General features: G+C 41.5%; 1 long non-coding RNA gene and 1 gene segment (V, D, J or C); both read left to right on the top strand.

Annotated features, from left to right (window-relative positions):
* The first annotated feature begins 484 nt into the window (after positions 1-484).
* LOC117965164 (uncharacterized) lies at positions 485-2,044 on the top strand. Its single transcript, XR_004661320.2, has 3 exons — positions 485-591; positions 1,116-1,186; positions 1,619-2,044. It is a non-coding gene; the product is annotated as an uncharacterized LOC117965164 (long non-coding RNA).
* A 4,317-nt stretch (positions 2,045-6,361) lies between these two features.
* Positions 6,362-17,545, top strand: LOC117420650 (Ig heavy chain C region-like). The segment is given in 6 exon segments: positions 6,362-6,391; positions 7,238-7,514; positions 8,198-8,560; positions 9,630-9,746; positions 11,862-11,923; positions 16,409-17,545. Coding segments are annotated over 6 exon segments (936 nt in total).
* Positions 17,546-18,593: the final 1,048 nt, after the last annotated feature.

Below are 18,593 nucleotides of genomic sequence, written 5' to 3'. Positions count from 1 at the left end.
TCCGGGCCTGTTTGAAGGCGATACGGACTGGACCGAGCCGGTTCCGGTGCTGTGTTTGGTGAGAGACACGTCTCCGGGGCGGCACCGAGTCCTCTGGACTATCGGCGCCGAGGCAGCCGCGCCGGGCAGCGCGGAGGAGGGAGAGATTGAACCCGACGGGTCCTATAGCGTGCGCAGCTACGTCACAATCAGCGCGGAACAATGGAACAGCGGCGCTATAACGTGCGAGGCTTACAACATCAAAAACGTCACAGAAAAAGCCTCTGCGTCACTCTGCAGACAAGGTGAATTACGTAGCCGAAGGGTCATTATTTGAAATCTCAACAATAAAAAGTTACAATGTAAAAATGCTGCTTTTGCATATTGTGTTAAAGAACACATACTTAAAAGTATAAAACATAGTGTGATAATAATATTAATAAAAATAATAATAATAACACATTATAATGTATATTGTTAATATCTGTGGCGCATGTTTTGTTTCAGATTGCGTTCCTGTGTTGTTTTACGGACTGCCCGTCGTTCTCCTGCTAATTCTGGTCCTGGTGTCTGTGGCGTGTGTTTACAGAAGACTTCATAAAACTAAAACCGGTAACTGCTGGATATTCTCTTTGTGATCGCTGGTATTTCTGCATTTGAAATATCCGCATATCATTCATATCATATACACCAGACCCTGTTTATTGCATTTTACTGAACTATGAAGTATTACTATAATTTGAAGTTGCATTCAAATCCCAGCTCAGCCACTGACTCACTGTGTGTGTGTGTGTGTGCATGTGTGCGTGCGTGCGTGCGTGTGTGTGTGTGTGTGTGTGTGTGTGTGTGTGTGTGTGTGTGTGTGTGTGTGACCCTGAGCAAGTCACTTCACCTCCTTGTGCTCCGTCCTTCGGATGAGACGTAAAACAAACGAGGTCCTATTGCTCTGCAGCAGCAGCAGCAGTTGTTGATGATGCATAGTTCACCCCCTAAACTTAAGTCGCTTTGGATAAGTGTCTGCTAAATGACTAAATAATAACAATATATAAAAAGTCAGTTATATTTATTTGATTGCATTTTTACTGAGCTATAAAGTTTTACTATAAGAACATGTTTGTTTTTTTTACAATCTATAGATCACAAGTCCAGCGACGCGCCCTGCCGTCCTCAGCGCCCCGCACGACACAGAACAGTCCAGGATTACTCGGTAATCAGTCTGATTCAGGGTTTTATTTATTTATTGATAGACAAAGAGAAGGAGAGGCGATACCTTTCATTGGACTAACTAAACAATTATTAATCTCAGGCTTTCAAGATCTCAAAGGTCTCTTCTTCAGGGATTCTCAACCAGTTCACAAATCATAGCCAATACATTTATAGAAGATAATAAATAAAAACAAAACACATGCACTATGCAGCACAAACTTGTGTGTCTAATTATGACGTGGCTTGTGTGCAGTAATATATAACCAATGCACTATTGCGCAACTAATATGCCATTGTAGATATAACTTGTGATCCTAACTTGCTGCATCCTAGTAGTATTACTGTACCTAATGTAAAATACAATGCATTTAAATATGTAAATTGTAACCCTGTGCTGTCCTGTAACACCTGAACCCTTTCTCTTTCTTCTCAGACGGAGTACGCATCGCTCAATCTGTGATGCTGATCTATAAATGCAGCCGTGGAGATGTCCAATTCACTGTGCATTTACATAGTAGTTAATAAATACATGCATAACACAATTACAATGTTATTATGCATTGTTACAATGTACTTACAGTGGAAATCTCTGTGCTAGATATAACCCTATCCACTAACACTAACCCTAACACTTTTCTATTACAGCTGTGTACTTGCATATATCGTGCAAAAAGACATCCACACTAAGCACTTTGTAACTATGCATAATACCATTGTAATGATGTGCCAGTCCGCATGCATTTACCAAATACACAGTAATGAGAGACACTTGTTTTACACATGTAAAATATTACCCATTTGTATTGAAATGAACTTTAAACAGCCAGACTCAAATTCAAGCAAGCCTCTCATGCTGCACGCCCACAAATTTCTTTGTAAACATCTTGTATATTATTATGATATTAAATATAACATATATTTTGCTGTAATACTAATAATAATCACTGTATTTGAATAATTGTACATTTAAATAGTAATAATAAACGTGTTTGTGAAAAAGGATTTGAACAGGTGCAGTCTTTTTCGGTGTGTTGTTGAGAATCATGAGCTGTGATCCATATTAAAAGGTGATGTTGTTGTTTGAAGATAGCGCTCCCATTCATACAAGTACAGGAACAATAAGAATATTAACATGAGTGCGATTGCACACGTGGGGCTACCTGGGATTCGATTCCCATTGAAGTTCAAATTTATTTCTGCAACCCCGCGGCAGTTCATTAAAGGTGCAACAACTCCCATAGTAATTATTACATTGTGTGTGTGTCGTCATTGGAAGAGAAATTGTATAGACCCCAATGCAGGGAAGTCCAATTCCCGTCCTGGAGGGCCGTAATTCCACTCCAGGTTTAACAGATAACATTATTATTATTTATTTACTATTTTTTTTTTTTAGCAGATGCACTTATCCATTGCGACTTAAAATTGTTACAAAATATCACATTACAGAATATCACATTATAAAATATCACATTGCAGAATATCACATTATAAAATATCACATTACAGAATATCACATTACAGAATATCACATTATAAAATATCACATTACAAAATATCACATTACAGAATATCACATTATAAAATATCACATTACAGAATATCACATTATAAAATATCACATTATAAAATATCACATTGCAGAATATCACATTATAAAATATCACATTGCAGAATATCACATTATAAAATATCACATTGCAGAATATCACATTACACAGCAGCTATAAAGTACAAAATAATCAGTAGCAAATAAGATCAAATTCAAATAAGAGCAAAATAACAAATACAGTAAATAATTATAATTAGGAGCGAGTTCGACTAAGAGCAGTTAATTCATAGTAACAATATTTACTCATACGAGTAAAGTCCATTAAGAGCACGTAGTGAGAGATGAGAATGATTTCAAATAAGAGCAATGAGAAAAATCGTGAATACGGAGACATATAAGAGTAAAATCAACTACCAGATACAGGAAGTATTTATAATTAAGAGCAGTATAATGAACTACTCCAGAGATCTGGATGGACGGTTATTTATTCGATTCACTAATTAAACGATTTAGAACAGGGTTTGGAACAAAGACCCGGAGTGAACGGGTCCGCTTTGGCCGCCCCTCGCTCCAGCGCTTTTGGGAAGGTTTGTATTTTGTGTTTGCTCTGAACGCGAATGCCCTGATTTTGAAAGCCTACTTTTTTTTAAATGGGAAACTCAAGTTGCATATCTAGCAGAACTCGTCCTGAAACAATGACTATTGTTTAAACTATTAACTTAAAGCAGCGCGCAAACTCTCCCCCCATGCAAAAACGCACCGATTCGAACCCTGCATGCACGCACGCTCGAGATATGAAGCATGCATATGCTGACGTGCCATGTTCATATCTGATGAAAGAAAGGAGCCGCCTTCGTGCAGAAATACCCTTCTGTCGATTGCAGTCTAGTGGAAAATCACCTCGCGCTGAGAGAGCTCGTTGTGGGTTTTTGCTGAGACCACGAGTCAGTCTGAATAGCCCTGTGAAAGCAGCGTGCATTAAACCGCTCCACAGCCTCTATCTAGATACACATGCGCGGACAGAATAACTGAATACACCTGCTGACCGCAACAGAACCACGAGTTAAAAATACACGCGTGCCCACATGGAAACACTAGAGCAAGGTGCGTGCATGTATTTTATTTCTCTTATGATGGTTTGTTTGCGCGTCTTTATGAATTCAACGTGTTTATTTTTAGTGCATATGAATAGAAAAACAAAACACGAGCTTATTTTGAGGGACAAATAGTATCATCAATGAATTGATCAGTCTTTTAATACGAGAACAGGCTTTTTTGGCGAAAGAAATTGCGCATTGCAGAATTTGCTAATAAAAGCATTTTTTCTTTACTAAGGGAGTTATTCAGTTAATAGTTAATACTAATATAGTAAATATATAATATAGTTCATATTGTATCATATTCAAGCTATTTTGAAAACGCTAACGGTATCTTTAAAATCATACAGTTCAATATAATTTGTGCAGATTTACGCGTAAAGATCCACACAAGACTCGAGGTGTCCAGTGGCAGCAGCGACTTAGCGAGCCTTTAGAATCGCTTGCCCGATTTGCGTGCTTCAAAACAGGAGGGGTGTCATTGTTATAAAACGAGAAGCAAATTCGACAACACCGAAGCTCTGAAGTGACCATTAAACACGACCCAGACTATTAGTTAATTGCATTTGGAAATAAAACAGAACCGGAGCAGTCTGTAATGAGCGCGCCCCTTTCGCTGCTGAACGCTTTGTTTAAACGCTTTGTTCAGACTGAAAATGAAAAGCAAACTCTGCGTGTTAACTCGGCGCAGTGTGCTGCAATCCCCTATTGACTGCAATAGCAACATATTTTCATGTGGATTTTAATAAGCCTGTTCCACGACACACGGCAATGCACGCTGAAGCGTTGTAAAAACTAAAACAACCCGCGTCTCTACATCAAGGCAAGCTTCCAGACTCCACAATGAAATGCAGTGTCTTGAGATTATTAATGATGAAGTGAACGTATTATTATTATTATTATTATTATTATTATTATTATTATTATTATTATTATTATTATTATAATAATATTTGGTCTACGGTGCTCTTTCGAAATTTGTGCGTAAAGTCGCTTTACCGTTTCAGAAATATTCATTCTTTAGTTTTCTGTTGTTTGTCAGATATTTGTTTTATTATTTAAATGCTGTTGTAATTGTCATATAAAGGCACATGGTCCCAGGGGGGGGGGGGGGGGGAGCGGCGGGTGGTAACGGTATAGACGCGCACACTAGCCGTTAATCGGGTTTCAATGCTTGTGGTTTATTATTTTCCACTGAAGATCAGCACCAACGCGTGGTCGTTTCAGATGGACGAATCGATCAATAAGGTGCAAAATCCACCCATGCATTTTTTTAAAATCTTTTGTTATATATAAATATATCTAAGTATTGTTTTGAGTGTTTTGAGACAGGAAATAACAGACAGCCTCTCTACTCTTGCGCAGTAAGGTCCCCTTCCCCCTCAGAACTAGACTCGACCGCCACGCCTGTCTGATCCACACAGCACCGCGCTTCTTTCCGTGTCTGCAGAGCCCTGTGAGGCGGATTGCAAACGAGCGCCTTGTCTCAATGGAGCGCTTAGTGCGTAATAGAATGATCCGCATTCTAACTGTGGCAACATTCTATTCTGAAGGCAAGTCGCTTTTCATTATTATTATTATTATTATTATTATTATTATTATTATTATTATGTAGACAGCAATTTACTGTTGCCAATGATAGTGTACTTTTGCTGTTAAATATTTTATGATATATTATTATTATTATTATTATTATTATTATTATTATTATTATTATTATTATTATAATAATAGATTTTGATTCATTGCCAAACCCTTATTAAAAGGTATATGTTCATTGTATAACGATTTGGTTCTAAATATTGTTTTTTGGTAACACGTTCCATGAAGTGTCTCTATGACTGTATTCACAAACATGCGCGCTTACACATCATTACAATGTCTTTGTGCAGAGTTACCATGTACTTAATGTGGAAATCTCTGTGCTCGATATAAACCTATCCCTAACACTAACCCTATCCCTAACACTAACCCTAACACTAACCCTAACCCTATCCCTAACACTAACCCTAACCCTATCACTAACACTGACCCTAACGCTTTGCTGATACAGTTGTGTGCTTGCGTATATCGTGCATTGTAAGTGTGCATAATATCACTGTAACTATGTGTAAGTAATGCTAAGCATGTATACAAATACACAGCAATCAGAGACACTTCATGTAAAGTGTTTACAATTACTGGAAGAATTCTTCTTTAAATCGCATGGCGCAATACCTTTCTATAGGAGATGCATCGTCAACATTAGTCCTGTTTTATTATAATATCTCTGGGTCAATCGCAACGAACCAAAAGGTATAATTCAGTACAATATTTACTAGGTAAGACTTCATGTTTTGATGTTTAAAACGACCGCGTAAAGGAATCTAGCTTTGTTTTAAAATGTATTTGTATCTACTGCAATCAGGTGGATGATCTCTGAAATATGCAGTTAGCAAAATAATTAATCCATTACAGTGTTTAAAGTATTATTTCTATTCTCCACGCAACGTTTGCAATAACACTCCTGGGTCAATCGAAACAAGCCAAAATGAGCGTCCTAACTGGGGATAATCGCGGGGTCAGTACGGAGGACGGGACTAAACCAGCACCGAAGTTAATACCAATTGCTATGACCTAAGGCGCTCAAGATAGACCCCCAGCTGCGTATTAAAATGTGTCTCAATTGCAACGAACCCAAAGTAGCTGCTCGATTAATTAGACCTTTTGACTTGTTATCAGCTCTTAATCAGCTGCGTATTTCAAGTCAGCTGTAACATTTTATAAGCAACTCGAACTCTGCAACTGTTTAAGAGCTGAGAACAATAATAAAAAGGTCTAATTAATCAAATGATCAGTTGAATGAAGGGTCTGGTTCAGTGATGGAGAGCTCAGTTCGGATGAAAACCAGCAGACACACACAGAGGGGTCCGCATGACCGGGGCTGGGAAACACTGCGCTAGAAAAATAACACTCTTAAAATAGAATTAGCTGGAACCAATCAGCGAGTTCACAACTTTGTTCCCCGTCTGTTTTCGTTGCAATTGGTATATACTTGTATTGTAACGCTTGAAATGTTTTTGCTTACGATTGTAAGTCGCCCTGGATAAGGGCGTCTGCTAAGAAATAAATAATAATAATAATAATAATAATAATAAGTTAGTACGCAGCTGGGGATGATCCCGAGATTGTACCGTATATTAGCCAGTCTGCAGCTTAGTGCACAGCTCCGTACTGAATCTACAAGTGCGTTGCAATTGACCCATGCTGTCCTTCTCTGTCTGTGTATTATTATTATTATTATTATTATTATTATTATTATTATTATTATTATTATTATTATTATTATTATTATTTATTTATTTTTGTTGCAGTTTTTCTTTTTCTCAGAGCAAATCCCGCTTATTATTTCGCTCGGGTCGGATAGTCCGTTACCGTCCCCTGTGTCTTCGATTGGAAACTCGAATCTACCTATCGACTTCGCTGTTTCCGAGACAACGCAAGCGGAGGACTGAGCGAGCCGTTCCCTCGTGAATGCGGAGATCCGGGCTCCCAATGCAGGATCACCAGCACCGTAGAGAGCAATAGAGTCACGCTAACAATCCGGAACACGCAGAGAAACGATAGCGGGCGATATTACTGCGCTGAAAAAGTTATCAGCTCACTGAGATTCTCTAACGAGTCAGTTGTGATCGTGTCTGGAGGTGAGTTTATACTGCATCACTGACATAATAATAATAATATTAATAATAATAATAATAATAATAATAATAATAATAATAATAATGTTTAAATATTTACGATAATCAATTCATACTTTTGGAGAAACGTTTGGTAACACTTTATATGAAGTGTCTCTGATTACTCTGTGTTTGCATAGCAGATACTTTGTAAATACACGCGCACTTACACATAATTACAATGTTAATATGAATTAACTTAACAAGCAAAGCTTTTTGCAAGATACATGTAAGTACACAATTGTATCAGAAAAGGGATCGGTTTAGTGTTACAGTTAGTGTTAGTGATAGGGTTAGTGTTAGGGATAGGGATAGGGTTAGGGTTAGTGTTAGGGATAGGGTTAGTGTTAGTGTTAGTGTTAGTGTTAGGGTTAGTGATAGGGTTAGTGTTAGGGTTAGGGTTAGGGTTAGTGTTACGGTTAGGATTAGGATTGGGGTTAGGGATAGGGTTAGTGATAGGGGTAGGGTTAGTGTTAAGGATAGGGTTATATCGAGCACAGAGATTTACACATTAAGTACATTGTAACTATGCATACATTCAATGCCATAAATACAGTTTATGGCATTGAATTACAGTTAATTATTATTATTATTATTATTATTATTATTATTATTATTATTATTATTATTATTTCATTAAGTTTCAGATGATTCCTCTGTGAATCGGTCAGTCTCTATCCTGGCCCCACTGGCTGTCTCTGGCAGCGCGCTCGATTCCCAGGCGACCCTGACATTAGTGTGTCTAATCCGGGGCCTCTCCTCGCCCTCGGTCCGGGTCCGGTGGTTCATTTCCGGTAACTTCGCGGCGGAGGGAACGCCGAGCTCCGGGATCAAAGTGAAGGAGGGCGGAGAGGGACAGGGAGACGGAGAGAGCTACGCCGCTACGAGCCGCCTGACAATCCCGGTGGAGACGTGGAGAAGCGGGGCTGAGTGCGCATGCGAAGCGCAGTTGAACTGGAACACTTCTATCCGCAGCGGGAATGTTTCATACGCTGGGATTCACGTGGCGGGTCAGTAATCTCTCCCTTTTGATTCTTTATCATTAATGAGTCATTTAACAGACGCTTTTACCCAAAGCGATTTACAGAGACTAGAACAGTGCTGCCCAAACCCGGTCACGCAGAGCCCCTATCCAGCAGGTTTTATAGGTAACCTTTAATCATCAATTTCTTAACACCTGGAACAATTTTATTGTGATCAATTAAGCAGGTGATTTATTAAATGAAGTCCTTTAGAGATCATTTGGTATAAAAAATTAATTATCCTTTTCAGCCCTCAATGGCCTGGATTACATGCTGGGGAAATGTCATGTCTTATCTGCCTACTGTCATGACTTATTTAAAGTGGAATGATAATTTTAGATAATTCTGGTTTGTTTAATTTAACAATTCCTGCTTTGAAACTTCATGTTGTATTTGATTTTAGTATAATGTATTACATTTGTATTCAAACATGAACTAAACATAAACCAAAACGAACTAAAATTTTAATCCAGACCTTACCGCCTTAAATAAGTCATGACAGTAAAACAAGTCATGACATTTTCCCAGCATGTAAACTGGCCCAATGACCAGAGTTCCCTTAATTGAACAAGTTATTTGCTTAATCAATAACTTCCATCTGTTCCCAGTCTTTAGTTTGCTGCAGAGTCACTTCCAATAGGACCTCGTTTGTTTTACGTCTCATCCGAGACGGAGCACAAGGAGGTTCAGTGACTTGCTCAGGGTCACAGTGAGTCAGTGGCTGAGCTGGGATTTGAACCTCCTGGTATCAAGCCCCTTTCTCTAAACAGTGGACCACGCAGCCTCTTATTTTGTAACATTTATATTATTTAAAAAAAGAATAGGCTGGAACAGGCTTGAGAAAGAGATACAAGTTTTATGTTTGTGTATTTGTACCTGTGATTATTATCGTTGCTTGGGTTATTTAGGATAAGCAGAGTAAACATGTTAATGTGTTACTTTTTAGTGTAACTGTCATTCTAATTGTAATTACTGCAGCGTAATTGTAACTGTAATTGTACCCAATTGTAATTGAAATGTCAGTAAACAATTCTGCTGTAATTGTAATTGAACCCAGGTCTGGTTGCAGAGCGGTGCCTGGTTCAGTACGCCGTGTTCTCCGGGGTCTCCCTCCTCGCTCTCTCCGCGGCTCTCTGCGGCTGCGCGCTGTGGACCCGCCGCCGCTTCAAAACAGGTACCGTCCTGGCCGCTCCCTCCCTGTGCGCCGGTGCGAGTTTATAGCGCTACAGCCAGTGATGGTTCTGCAGCGAGTCAGTGCACCGCATTGTATATCTCTATAGATACGATTTCATTACTGATACAAACACTTTCAAAATGATGATTATTATTGTTATTGTAACTATGACGATGGTGATAAATATTGTTATTGTTATTGTTATTTATATTATGCTATTAATATTATATCAGTATTAATACAAAAACATATTTGGGCCTGCTGTTATTAACAATGGTGTTGTTGTTCAAATGTATTTTGTATAGACTGTATTCATGTAGTTTTGTTGCATACACACACATTACATATGTGTATATATAGATATTAGGACCCCAGTGGTCTGTGATTAAGGGGAGGCGTCGGGTCTCTCATTCTACACCGCGAGCCAGCAGGTGGTATTACTGCAGAGTGCACGTGTTTCATTTCTGTGCAGTTCTTAAGCAAGGTTACACAGTGTCTGTATTATAAGAAAGACGTTAAGAAGCAGGTTACCCTCGGGGCTGTTACCAGCCGCTTCTCCCTGTCGCTTATTACCGCGGCCCGGGGAGATGCTGTTGGTATCACTATGTAACACAATTTTTGTTCCTGGGTAGTAAGTGTTATTTCCTAATTGCTTAAGTCTCAAAAGTATAGAGAATAGCTATTATTCCCCACAAACTTTGCTTTTGTGACCAGGACAGTGATATTTTGAAATTTACCTATTTCCAATGAGAAAACTTTTCATTCACATAAAGTCAGAAAAAAACAACATATGAATCCAAATTAACATGAATTTATACTAAAGTAATACAAAAATGACTACAAAAGATTTAGAAGTGAGTAGTTTTTCGAGATTTACGATTATACTGTAAATCACTTTCACGAATCAGCCCCCAAATATAGTCTCCTATCATGTTCTCGTTATACTGTCCTTGGTAGCGGCGTTCAAAGTCCATTATATCCTGGTGGAAGCGCTCGCCTTGCTCCTCCGAGAACGCTCCCATGTTCTCCTTGAATTTATCAAGATGAGCATCAAGGATATGGACTTTGAGGGACATCTTACAGCCTATTGTGCCGTAGTTCTTCACCAGAGTCTCAGCCAGCTCCACATAGTTTTCGGCCTTGTGATTGCCCAGGAAGCCACAAACCACAGCGACAAAGCTGTTCCAAGCCGCTTTCTCCTTACTAGTGAGCTTCTTGGGGAATTCATTGCACTCCAGGATCTTCTTTATCTGTGGTCCGACGAAGACACCGGCTTTGACCTTTGCCTCAGACAGCTTAGGGAAGAAGTCCTGAAGGTACTTGAAGGCTGCCGACTCCTCATCTAGAGCTCTGACAAATTGTTTCATAAGGCCCAATTTGATGTGCAGTGGTGGCATCAGCACCTTCCGGGGGTCCACCAGTGGCTCCCACTTGACGTTGTTCCTCCCCACAGAGAACTCGGTCCGCTTGGAAGGGTGGTCGGTGGGTTCCCGCCAATTTCTTGGGATAGCGAACTTCATGGCTCTCTTTTCCCCTCTGTACCATCCTACAAAAATACATTTATTTCACCCATGACTAATGTGTAAGAGATTCTCGCAACATTTTTCATATATGATATATTTTTTCAATAACATTGAAAATTGTAAAACATTTTAAAATTAAAAACTTTTACAATTTTAAAAATTTTAACAAATTTTATAACATAACATTCCGAGCAACAATTGTCCATCTTACCTTCCAGAGTTTTTTTTGCAGTGCTCGCAATGAGGTGCCCAGGGTTTGTCTTGATCCCCGACAGGCATGCCGAAATATGCTTTGTAGGCCTCGCACATCTTAGCAGATCCTTCCACGTAGTACTTTTTCGCTCTTGTCTTGATAAATTGGCCGCAGACATGGAAAATAGGTAAATTTCAAAATATCACTGTCCTGGTCACACAAGCAAAGTTTGTGGGGAATAATAGCCATTTTCTATACTTTTGAGGCATAAGCAATTTGGAAATAACACTTACTACCCAGGAACCAAAAAAAAATAAAATGTTACACGGTGTATTCATCTATAGACACACAGCCTCGTTCTGAGATTCCGTCAGTGACGCCTCAACTTTGCATTCCCAGCGTCCACTGAAGACTCCACGCATGTAATTTACAAAAGGACCCCCGGCAGCGGAGATACAAAGGTAAAGTTGGCATATTCAGTTCATGCATTAGACTGTTGTTCTGTTTTTACAAACTCGCTTTTTATCTCGGTTGTTTTCAAAACCACTTTTGTGTCACTTTTTTAATTTCAATTTTATAGCATTTTGTATTAAACCGTTTTTCATTTAATGGTTTAATTGGTTGTGTGTGTGTGCGTGCGTGCGCGTGCGTTATTATTATTATTATTTATTTCTTAGCAGACGCCCTTATCCAGGGCGACTTACAATAGTAAGCAAATACATTTCAAGTGTTACAATACAAGTAATACAATAAGAGCAAGAAATACAATAACTTTTGTTCAAGCAAAGTACAAGTGTGACAAACCACAATTCAATAATACAGCAGATAATAGTGATAGTGACATCAGGATATGATTAAATAGTGATAGTTACATCAGGATATGATTAAATACAAAGTACTACAGGTTAAACACTTGGCAGATTACAGTATTCTGAAGTACAGGATTAAATGCAGTAAAATAGGGGGCAGATAAGAGCAAAATAAAGCACATTTACATGAAGAGTGATAGTGTCCCAGGATACAAACAGAGGAGTTCTACAGGTGCTGTTTGAAGAGGTGAGTTTTAAGGAGGCGCCGGAATGTGGTCAGGGACTGGGCAGTCCTGAAATCTGTAGGAAGGTCATTCCACCACTGCGGAGCAAAGGTGGAGAAGGAGCGGGCTCTGGAGGCAGGAGAGCGTAGCGGAGGTAGAGCTAGTCTTCTAGTGCAGGCGGAGCGGAGAGGTCGAGTGGGGGTGTAGGGAGAGATGAGGGTCTGGAGGTAGCTGGGTGCAGTCTGGTCAAGGCATCTGTAGGCTAGTACAAGAGTCTTGAACTGGATGCGAGCGGTGATCGGGAGCCAGTGGAGCGAGCGGAGTAGTGGAGTAGCGTGGGCGAAGCGAGGCAGAGAGAACACCAGGCGGGCAGCAGAGTTCTGGATGAGCTGGAGCGGACGGGTGGCGGACGCAGGGAGGCCAGCCAGGAGGGAGTTGCAGTAGTCTAGGCGGGAGAGTACCAGGGCCTGGACCAGGAGCTGGGTAGCATAGGAGAGGAAGGGTCGGATTCTTCGGATGTTGCTCAGGAAGAATTGGCAAGTGCGTGCCAGAGTGGAGATGTGCTGGGAATAAGAGAGGCAGGGGTCCAGGGTGACTCCGAGGTTCTTAGCGGAGGAAGAGGGAGAGAGTGTGGTAGATTCCAGAGGAACAGAGATAGAGATCAGAGGAGGGGGAGGAGGAGGAAAAGAAAAGGAGGTCAGATTTAGAGGGGTTGAGTTTGAGGTGATGCGAGTGCATCCAGGAGGAAATAGCAGACAGACAGGTTGAGATACGGGAGGAGATGGTGGAGTCAGAGGTGGGGAAGGAGAGGAAAATCTGAGCATCATCAGCATAGAAATGGTATGAGAAACCATAGGATGCGATGAGGGGGCCCAGGGAGCGGGTGTAGAGTGAGAACAGGAGAGGACCCAAGACTGACCCTTGGGGGACTCCAGTTAAGAGAGGGTGAGGTGTGGAGGTTGCTCCACACCAGGTTACCTGGTAAGTGCGGTTGGAGAGGTAGGAGGAGAACCAGGCCAGAGCAGTGCCAGAGATCCCCAGGTCAGCAAGAGATGATAGTAGAATAGAATGATCAACAGTGTCAAAGGCAGCAGAGAGCTCGAGGAGAATTAGGACATAGGAGAGGCAGCTCGGGCACACTTAAGTGAGTTGGTGACAGACAGGAGGGCGGTTTCAGTGGAGTGGGCAGAGCGGAAGCCAGATTGGAGAGGGTCAAGCAGAGAGTGGTTGGACAGGAAAGCAGAGAGCTGGCGGTGTACAGTCCGCTCGAGGGTTTTGGAGAGGAAGGGTAGGAGGGAGACAGGACGGTAGCTCTGGAGGGAGGTGGGGTCGAGGGTAGGTTTTTTGAGGAGGGGAGTGATAGAGGCTTTTTTGAAGGCAGAGGGAAAGATACCAGAAAGTAGAGAGGTGTTGAGGAGGGAGGAGATGAAGGGGAGTAGAGCAGGAGCAGCAGCTTGAAAGAGGTGAGTGGGGAGGGGGTCCAAGGCAGACGTGGTGGGTTTGTGACCCTGGAGCAGGGAGGAGAGGTCAGAGTCTGAGAGGGGCAAGAAGGTGGAGAAGGAGGGCAAGTTAGTAGGGGATGTAGTGGGTGTAGGGGTTGGAGCAGGAGGGGGTGCAGGGGAGGGAGAGGTGTTAAAGAGTTTGTGGATATCTGAGATTTTAGAAGAGAAGAAGGAGGCAAAGTCATCAGGGGAGATAGAGGAGGGAGGAGGAGGGGGGAGGGTTTAGTAGGGAGGAGAAGGTAGAGAATAGTTTACGTGGGTTGTTAGTGGAGGCTTGACAGATTGGAAATAAGCACATTTAGCAGAGGAGAGAGTAGAGGAGAAGGAGGAGAGGAGAGTGCGGTAAAGGTCTAGGGCAGCAGGAAGTTTGGTTCTCTTCCATTTCTTTTCAGCAGATCGCAGTCTGATTCTTGCCGAACGGAGAGCCAGGGATGGGGAGGGCAGGGGCGAGATGGTCGGGAGGTGAGAGGACAGAGGGAGTCGAGGGAGGAGTTGTGAAAAGGAGTCGATAGGAGGGGAGGTGAGAGAGAGCAGTGGAGGCAAGGACAGAGGGGGAGAGAGATCGGAGGTTACGGCGAGAGGTGACAGTGGGGGTAGGAGGAGCAGGGAGAGGGGGGAGAGACAGAGAAAAAGAGATGAAATAGTGATCAGAGAGGTCCAGGGGGGTGACAGAGAGGGTGGAGGGGCAGCAGGCCCTGGAGAAGGTGAGGTCCAGTTGACGGCCAGCTTTGTGGGTAGGAGGGGATAGAGAGAGACATAAGTCAAAGGAGTGAAGGAGAGGGAGGAATCCAGCAGAGTGGCTGGGGTTGGAGAGATGGATGTTGAAGTCACCCATTAGGACAGTCGGGGTAGACAGAGAGGGGAGGGAGGAGAGTAGATAGTCGAGTTCATCCAGAAAGTGAGTGAGAGGCCCAGGGGGGCGGTACAGAACAATGAGCAGGAGTTGACAGGGAGAGGTTAGTTGGACTGCATGAAATTCAAAGGTATTGACAGAGAGTGAGGTGAGATCGGAGGGGACAGAAAAGAGTAACGAGGGAGAGAGAAGACCCGTCCCACCTCCCCGTCCAGTGAGACGCGGGGTATGGGACAGGACGTAGAGAGAGGACAGGGCAGCAGGAGTAACAGTGTTATCAGGGGACAGCCAGGTTTCAGTGAGAGCAAGGAAATCGAGCGAGAGGTGGGAGACAAAGGCAGAGATGAAATCAGCTTTGTTAGCAGAAGAGTGACAGTTCCAGAGTGCACCAGAGAGTGTGCGGGAGGGGGGGAGAGGCAGAGAAATGAGGTTAGAGGGGTTGGAGGAGCAGCAGCGGAGGGAGGGCAGAGGACGAGGACGGTAGGACAGAACAGGGATGTGAGAGACAGTCATAGCAGGACAAGCAAGACAAAAGGCACAGTAGGAGCAGTAGGGTGGAGGCTACAGACCTGACTAGTAGATAGCTTCTTCTAGAGGCCCGTTAGGTTCGGATCTAGTCAAACAGCGTCTCAGCGCAGGCCTCCCCTCGCTGGACTCCCACAGCTAGACTCCCGGCTCTTTTGTTGAGGCTCTTCAGTTTGCTGGCACTTCGTGCTGGCGCCGAAATAAGCTGCTTGATTAAATGTTACACCTGCTTGGCAAAAGAACCAACTAAACTGTGTGGAAACCAATCAAATAGCAAAATCAAATGCTAATCAATTTAGCCACTCACCTGGTACAACTCACACACTAACTCAGCCAATTCAAACACCACCTTACAATGTCACCAAATGTCGTAAGTTAAAATTACTAGAAGCAGGAACTAATCTATCTGCCTCTGTCCCTGGTTACCTGTAGACTGTGTTGTGTGTGTGAAGTGCTTTCTGATCCTATAGAAATCTAATTGTATTGTATTGTATGCACGTCAATGGGATTCAGTGTTTCGCGTCTATAGTTAAGCGATCCCTTCAGCGCACGACGTCGAGTTCCCCAGGGGGATCAGTACAATCTGAGACGGAATTGAGGTTTTTGATACTCAAAAATTCAGGGGTCTATTCTGACTTGGTTTACGCGTGATTTACGCGCTGGAAGAAGGGTTTACATGCCCACGAATGGTAAATACAACACCATATATGAGCATGTAAGACCTTAACCAAGTCAGAAAAGACCCCTCACTGCGTATTCTGATTAGAGCTGTCCTGTGATAAGGGAGGTGGGGTTTTAGAAGGGCCGTCCTGGATTTGAACACGTTTCGTGTAGGAAATCTAGAAAATAGCTGAAAGGGTTCATAATGAAGCCAATCCGCGCCGGCTGCGCCGTGCATCAATGGGGTCCTGTTCTTGTGAGACAGGATTTGGAATCCTAATTGAAAGTTATTGGCTGAGAGGTTCCGCTATTGGTATGTGCTGTGTTATTATTGATGATATATTATTTAATAAACCCTGTTGATCTCTTGCAGAGGAGAGATGAAGAGGGCAGTCTGGTCACCTACGCGAGCTTGGACTTTGAATCCCAGAAGAAGAACAGAAAGAAGAGACACATATAATAATAATAATAATAATAATAATAATGAATCCTTTGGAGCAGAGCGTTTTGATGCTAGTTTTTTATTTTTTTTTTTCTTTCTTGCTTGCGATTTGTGACGGATGCAAAGTTCAAACGATTAATATCTGTTTAAAATGATCATTATCAGGGGAAGTCTGTTGGTCAGCTGTCCTCAGACCTGATTCCTCACCTCCAAGTTTTGAATCGTTTTCCAAACTGGCCAAACAATTTGCAACACCCTGTAGAATTAACAAATGTGGCTTCATAAAGTCGAATGAAACCGGCTGAATAATGAATCATATTTAATTACACACCACGTTGTTTTTTTCCCCATACAAACTGACAAAAAGTTGAAAAATGTGACATTTCAAAATCTAACATGAAATAATATACCAGTAGCCTTATAATGGCTTCCTAATGGTAGACTTTTTCTATATCATTTAATAGTTTCTTTGATGACATGATGTTAAATAAAAGAGGTAAGTTATGTTCATATAGCTTTTTAAAAAAAATAATATCTCAGTCCTAAAATTCTAGATGAGGCCAAACTTTTGCCCAGAGCTGCACACAGAACTGAGCCTGTTTTAACCCTTCGAGGTACACAAGGAATTAAGTGCTTGCTGTTCAAATGGTTTCTTCTTAAAAATACCTTTGAGAGCGATTCAGGAATCAGGAGGAGGAAACTGTCCATTTGGACGATCAGATCCAGTCTGTCACTGCATTTTAAACCCCGCTGTTTCGTGCACCTCGTCGCAAACAATAAGAAAGCGCGCATCGTTTCTATTCGTGGGGCACACGTGTTCCTTCTCTCTTAAAAGGCTTGTGCGTTTCTCTGAGATTTCTCATGGGTTTATCAGATTTGATGGACAGTTATTGGAATTGTAATAGAAATATCAATGGGCTGGAATAAGCCATGCTAGTGCAAATATAACACGTGGTGTTTATTTAGCCTTTGAAGAAGACCCTCAGAAATTGTATAGAAACTGTCTCTATATCAAAACTCTGAAATTACTTCAGCATGTTCTTCATAATTAAAAAAAAAAAACAACTAAATACATCAATAAACTTGTTCTCGCATGCATTGATTCTGTGGCATATTGTTTATTACTGTACCTTTTGATCATTTCAAATAATAATAATAATAATAATAATAATAATAATAATAATTGAAAAAATCATGGCATCATTTATTTTTAAATTCCATTCCCAATTCCATTCTCGATTCCCTTTTAACACAATTTCAAAAAACATCGCTGATCAGAATTGCGTTAAAATTAGCTTCTCACAACAGTGGCAACAAATCACTTCAACTGAAGTTGCTTTTTGTTAGTCAATTAAATGAGCTTAAATCAGGGGTCTCTAACACAAGGGGTGAGCTGTGCATGATCAACAACTGTTGCTGCAGAGTCACTTCAATAGGACCTCGCTTTTACATCTCATCCAAAGGACGGAGAACAAGAAGGTTAAGTGACTTGCTCAGGATCACACACAGTGAGTAAAGGGCTGAGCTGGGATTGAACTGGGAAACCCCTGGTATCAAGACCCATTTCTCTAATCACTGGACCACCAAGTCTGCTACTGATTTGAATGGCAATCCGATAGAAGCTGTTTCTGATACAAAGACATTTCAGGATGGCTGTATCACGGTATGAGGACCTGCTAAATAAACAGGGTATAGACTCATCTTCCTCAGGGTGTGAAGGAGGGTGAGCTCACTGGGGTCAGTCTGAGACAGACAGACATGCAGACTGAAGTCAATCCCACTGACTGACTGACCAAGATTACTTTATATTAAGGAGCTTGCATACAAATATACATATACTTAATAATACATGAAAAAGGAAAACTATTGTGTGCCAAAAGGATCACAAAAAAAGAAAAAGGTCATGTGGGTACATAATGTGAATAATTGATACAAAAATCAATTCTAAATCAGGATGTTTCGGACTACAAGTCCTTCTTCAGCTGGATGGAAAAAGCAGTAAATATATGTATATGTATTACAAAACACAAGCTACATAGAAATCTAATAAAACAACTCTCATACACAAGGCTCTCACACTTCCTGGGTGCTGCTCTGTCAGATGTTTACAGGTTTT

This window comes from Acipenser ruthenus, chromosome 35 (assembly GCF_902713425.1).
Source record: "Acipenser ruthenus chromosome 35, fAciRut3.2 maternal haplotype, whole genome shotgun sequence".
Lineage (NCBI taxonomy): Eukaryota > Metazoa > Chordata > Actinopteri > Acipenseriformes > Acipenseridae > Acipenser > Acipenser ruthenus.
Note: the sequence above shows the minus strand (reverse complement) of the source record. Positions and strands in the feature narration are given on the sequence as shown.